Source organism: Capsicum annuum, chromosome 12 (assembly GCF_002878395.1).
Source record: "Capsicum annuum cultivar UCD-10X-F1 chromosome 12, UCD10Xv1.1, whole genome shotgun sequence".
NCBI lineage: Eukaryota > Viridiplantae > Streptophyta > Magnoliopsida > Solanales > Solanaceae > Capsicum > Capsicum annuum.
In genome coordinates this window covers 207,723,785-207,729,784 of record NC_061122.1, presented here as the reverse complement: position 1 = coordinate 207,729,784, position 6,000 = coordinate 207,723,785, and the positions used below count along the sequence as shown (strand labels likewise).

Below are 6,000 nucleotides of genomic sequence, written 5' to 3'. Positions count from 1 at the left end.
CTAAGGAATAAATAAAATTCGTAGACAAAATAAAATAAATCGAAGCCTTCATAAATTAGCTGAAATAAGTCAACGAATAAATGAAATGTAAAAAAATTATTATGGGCACAGATCTCAACAAATACATCAACAACAATTTAAGTATACTGCCAAGGATTGCTTTGACAGGCTCAAGCTATAAAGATCTACTCAATATGGACAAGTTGTTCTTTATCCGGTGCTATGGAATTCGGCTTTGCTTGTCGTGGATCTTCATTGTCGCTTGCGTACGATTTTTGCTTTCTGTTCTCCGTATTTCCATAAAAAGAGTAGCATATTGTCAATGCTATTCAGCAGTAGCTTCTTCTATATCCACCTGGAAAGCCAGAATTAGTCAATACTAATCACGGAGATACAACAAAACGAAAAAGGATAACTTATCTCTTCTAGCAAATCAAACAGGTCTTCCTTCCGTTTTAAATTATCTCAAACATATTATATTTCTGTTGCAATAATGAATCAACCGTTGGGATGAATTTCTACATGAGGAAGACCCTGTGTGATAATTTTCAACGGATGAACCATCCGTTGTAACATATGAATCATCTGTTACAGCAGATAGGTCATCTATTGGTACAAATAAAAGTTGTACGAAGAGCTGTTTGATTTGCTAAAACAGATGAGACATATGTTGTACCAGATAAAGTATTTGGTGCAACAGGTTAGTCAACTGTTGCAACAGATGCATATATTTATTTGATAATTTTCAGTAGATGTGTCATTTGTTGAAATTGATATGTGTCTGTTTGTTTTGTCAGTTGGAAGACATATAATATATTCACCTTCTTCAGCTCGTGCTGCTCTCCTTTGGACATTGTACGTTGCTTAGTGTAACACGCAGACAGAGGAGTTGCAATTTTACTTTTTTGGATATCTGATAATGCCCTGAAAATCGCTCTCCTTCTTCTCTTAGCCCTAATCTCTAATGGAGCGGATGAAAATAAAATCCTCTTTGATGGAATGAGACCCCTTTTAGATGTCAATTTCTTTACAGAAGCAGTTAATACATTGATAGCATTAATCTCTACATCATGTTTCGCCCTGCAGTCTTGACATTTACATGCAGAACATTCGCTGGGAGAGGCAAAATCTGTATAAGCAGTATGATCATACTCCTAATGGTTTGCTTTAAATACTGTAAGAGGAACATCATTATCACCAACAACAGCACCACTACCATCACCAACAGCTCCATCACCAACAACAGGTCCACCCTCCAAAATTATTTTTCTTATAATGGTTGTTGCTCCAAACAACTCCATTTTTATTCTGTCGATGACCTTAGGGTTTGATAAAGTTTGCACAGATCGTAAAGTAAGAAAAAATAACATATTCAACTCTCGATTGGTCGGAACTAGCGATGGATGCATATTCTAACATAAATCATTACATATATTAGAATGATGATTAGATCATTCAAAAAAAATATTAATTAAAAGAAAAAGTTAATTATAATTATAATTACTGCATCCTTCGGGGGGTTGAAGAGATCAAAAAATTTTGCATTTTTATGAGTTTTGGCCGACAACCATCTCAAGATTCTTGGACAAAAAACTCCTTCCTGGTAGTTCACTTGTTGTCTCAAATAAGGAATGGCTTCAAACACCCAAGCCTATAAAATAACACCAATAAATCAAAACCATTATTGAGCGAAAAAATGAATGATATCATAATAGAAAAAAGAAACATTTACCATGAAAGCCCATAGGAAGCAATATAAGTTGACTGTCTTTGGCGCTAACGGAGTCAACAAATATTTGACAGTCATTTTGAAGCTTTCATACCCCCATGGATAGCTATTAAACACCTCAAGATCCTCGGAGAGCTTTATTAAACCGAGACTTATATTGTTGTTAATGTCTTTCGCCCAAAGAATATTATGTACAAACCAAACCAAACACAATGACTGCTTGTGTTTCTTTGAAAGTCCTTTACCTTTCAACGCTTCTATCAAATTTTTGTTTTTGAAGCTTGGACCAACAATGGACACCAGGTCATCACGATCACACGACTTGCCTTTGCCTTTTTTGGGTGTGCAAGGTGCTTTTTTGGGGTTAGAATAGGTATAACTTGAGAATGAGGATAACATTTTAGTCCAGTAACTATGGCAAACTCCTTCCAACCAAAATAAACAGGCATGCCACTATAATTTATCCATACCTTATCCATCTTATCTTTGTTTTCATATATAAACCTACGCTTGAGAAGTTCATATACCATTTTCATTTGGAAACAGGCATTGTTGTCCTCCGGCAAATCAAGATATTTCCCAAAGCAACTGTCTCTGAAATAAGCATCCAATTTTTGTTCTCGAAGTATTTTTCTGAAGGTGTCAAAAGATTTTTCCATGACTGACTTAACCACGAAATCACCCGTTAAATCTGCGGCACCATCACATTGCATTCTCATAGAATAACGATCAATGCTGAAGGCTTTGACCAACTCTTCGGTGGAAGGGCTATTAGCATCTGCATTATCTCTTTTGAAACATTCCTTCTCCCTGTGTTCATCATATTCTGCTCCCGATTGAGATAACGCTTGTAAAGCAAGCTTATAGAGTGGTGGATGTAGCCTAGCTGCTTCACTTGTTCCTTTACTTGAACTTGATTCGGTTTCTGTTTTTTTTGGAAGCAATATTATCTAAAATTAACAGGAATATAAAATAATTATTATTATTGATTAATGCATCGTTAAAAAAGCAAAATAGTAAAATAACAATTGCAACAGATCACCGATCTGTTGCACCAGGTACTATATCTGTTGCTGCATATAACCAAACTGTTGCAGCGGATGAGTAATCTGTTGCAACAATACAAAACATACCACTCATTTTTTAAGACAGATGAATGGTCTGTTCAATAGATCACACAACTGTTGTGACATCATTTGTTGCAACATATGAGTGATCTATTGGAATAGTTAAATAATCCGTAGCAACGGCTGAGTAATCTGTTGCGACAATACAAAATATATTACTCATCTGTTGAGAAAGATGAATGGTCTGTGCAATAGGTCACACATCTGTTGCAACACATGAGTGATCTGTTGGAACAGTTATTAACGGTCAATATTATTTAGATTTCTTCCAACATAGGGTCGTTTATTGTGGCAGATGAATGATCAGTTGGAAAAATCAAGTCTTGGACTTTTCCTATAGGAAGAGTTGGTAGGATTTTATCCAACAAGAGGTTCATTTGTTGCATCAGATCATTAATCTGATGGTTCTTCCATTGCAACAGGTGGTTAATTAGTTGCATCAAATTTTTTATCCGAAGCTTAATCTTTTGCAACATATGGTAAAGCTATTGCATCAGATTATTAATCTGTTGCATCAGAATTGTAATCTGATGGTTCCTCTGGTGCATCAGATGGTTGATTTATTGCATCATATGATGAATCTGTTGCATCAGATGGTTAATATGTTGCACTAGGTGGGTAATTTGTCGGAGGAAATAGTAGCATGATTTTGTTAAACAAAAAACAACAATTTCACCATTTTTACCAAGAACAAGAACAGAACAAATCAAACCAAATCGTCCTTTTGTTTTTATAAACACAAACAATAAAAATCAAACTTCAAAAAAATGCAACAAACAACAAAATATCATAATTCACTTCGAAAAGAGAAGAGAAGAGAAGAAATACCAGAAATTAGGATTTATTCAGACCGCATTTCAAATTAGTGCAACAAATATTGAAATTGTTAACAATACTATAAGAGAAGTTGACTCAAGTTCCTCGTTTTCTTCAAAACTAAAAAAGCCATAAATTTTTACCTGTGAAAGAAGAAAATGACCGATGAAGAATTTGAAGCTGTTGTGGCCGGAGAGCAAGGCTGTCACGTCGATTGAAGTCAAAAAGGAACTAGAATCCCAACTATTTGTAGTCGGATGTTGAAGTCGCCGAGGATTGAAATAAGAAATTTGCAGAACAGTTGGTTGGGAGAGAGTTGAGAGAAGCTGTCAAGAGAGGGATGAGAGACAGGTTGATTAAATTGAAGAGGGGAACTCGAAGCCCAACTATTTGTCGTCGGGGGTTGAAAGGAGAAATTTTGCAGAACTGTTGGTTGGGAGAGAGTTGAGAGAAGCTGTCGAGAGAGAGGAGAGAGTGGTTGATTTGGATTGAAGAGGGTGTGGGTTGGGTTGATTTGTATTTTTGAAAAAATTAGAAAGTTTTGAAAATATTAATCAAGTCCACAATTAATTTGATCAAGTTTCCTAATAATGTTTGTCCCTATCTGTTGGTCAATGTTACCAATCCTTCATTCAAGATTTAAAAGACACCTATTCTTCAATTTCCTTTAGTAACCTTCTATCCTAGTTCGTATTTTTCACACTTTTCTCTAAGATCGAATCCTTGGTAAGTTGCATTTAAATCTTTTATCTATTTCTTAAATATTTTAAGTTGTTAGTTTTTTATGATTTACAAAAGTAAATTATATAAATTTTATATTAAGTATCACAAATTTTCTAATTTAATTTTATCTTTATCTGTCATTTTCGACTAATCAAGAAAAAATAAAAAATTTTCTTATTTTATCCTAAGTGTTAGTTACATTCTCGAAATAGTCATTTTTCATTATCTATGTATTACACACCACTTAATAATGGTAATATGAAAAAATCAATCAATCATTTGTTTTCTTCTTGATAAATATGTCTAAGCAAGAAGTGTGAAAAGTAAATGAAAACAAAGGGAGTATCTAATGTTTTGGCATTAAATTGGGAGAAAGGGAGTATATATGTTAAGCCAAATTGTAGAGGTAGAAAGTGAAAGTGAAAAGGCTTGTTTCTTTCTATTATGGCGGATCAAAGAGAGTTCGTTTTACGTACTTCTCCTACAATCACTCCTATTGACCTTTTCTCATTCACTTCTCTCTCAATTTCTCCGCATTCTTCTTCTTCACCATTCCTAACTCTAATTACTTCATTTTTCCCCCCGAAATGCAGAAAAACAGTGTATAGAAATCGATTTTTCTGCTTTGGACTATGATTTAAATACTATCCGCCACGCATTTTTTGTGCCACCGCCATGGCTGCTTCTTTTGTGAAGTATATGTTTGGCTTCTGTATTGTTTCGGCTATGCTATGGACTATTATCAAGTAAGTCTGAATGCATTTCAACTACTTAACTCCGTTTCAATTTGACTGGTCGGATTTCGTTTTGACATAGAAGAATGTAAAAAAAAGGATAATATTATATAAATGTGCACTTTGGCCTCAGCTGACATCCGTGCCCTACAACTTTGGGTGTGCATAATTTTAAGTAGGGCACAGTGTCCTACGCGGAAAATCGATGAGATGCACGTGTCCTATATGTCAAATCTTGTGGTCATAATTTAAAATGTAAAATGTATCAAAGTGCTCTTTACTTGTGATTTTAAACATGTCATGTGGACACTTAAAATTAAAGAGTTAAAAAATGGAAAGAGGTATTCTTTTTGAAATAGAAATGGAATGACCATTTAGCAGTTATTATTATGTGTGAATTGTTTGTTTTCTCTAGCACTTGCATGGCAACTGTTACTTGTTCCCGTCCCAACTTCTGTTACGTTAATCGTTCAACTTTGGGACATTTCCCGATTTTATTTTTCTCTATCAAACTAAGTTTCGAAGGGGAGCCTTGGAGTAACTGGTAAAGTTGCTGCCATGTGATCAGGAGGTCATGCGTTCAAGCCTTGAAAACAGCCTCTGATGGAAATGCAAGGTAAGGCTACGTACGATACACCTTTGTGGTGGGGCCCTTCCCGGGACACCGCGCATAGCGGTAGCTTTAGGGAACGGGCTGCCTTTTTTATCAAACTAAATTTTCAATCATATATTCCCTCTGTTTCAATTTATGTGGTACAGTTGGAAATTCCATTTGTCTCACATAACTTGAGACAGAGGTAGTAATTATCAATATGCATAGTTTTCCATTTTATGTGACGCTCTACGCAATTAGTTTTTGTTAGACTAGGAT

At 35.0% G+C, this 6,000-nt stretch overlaps 1 protein-coding gene across 8 annotated transcripts in view; it reads left to right on the top strand.

The window, feature by feature from the left end:
* Positions 1-4,650: 4,650 nt before the first annotated feature.
* LOC107850894 (protein SABRE) overlaps positions 4,651-6,000 on the top strand; it is a 41,173-nt gene continuing 39,823 nt past the window's right edge. For 4 of the 8 annotated variants that reach the window (XM_016695701.2, XM_047400955.1, XM_016695699.2 and 1 more), the window contains exon 1: positions 4,683-5,141. In XM_016695701.2, the coding sequence (XP_016551187.1) occupies positions 5,071-5,141 (71 nt within the window). In that variant the 5' untranslated portion in view covers positions 4,683-5,070. Of the gene's footprint in view, positions 5,142-5,697; positions 5,746-6,000 lie in introns of those variants that run through there. The other 4 variants (XR_007048306.1, XR_007048305.1, XM_016695698.2 and 1 more) reach the window with 3 other exon arrangements.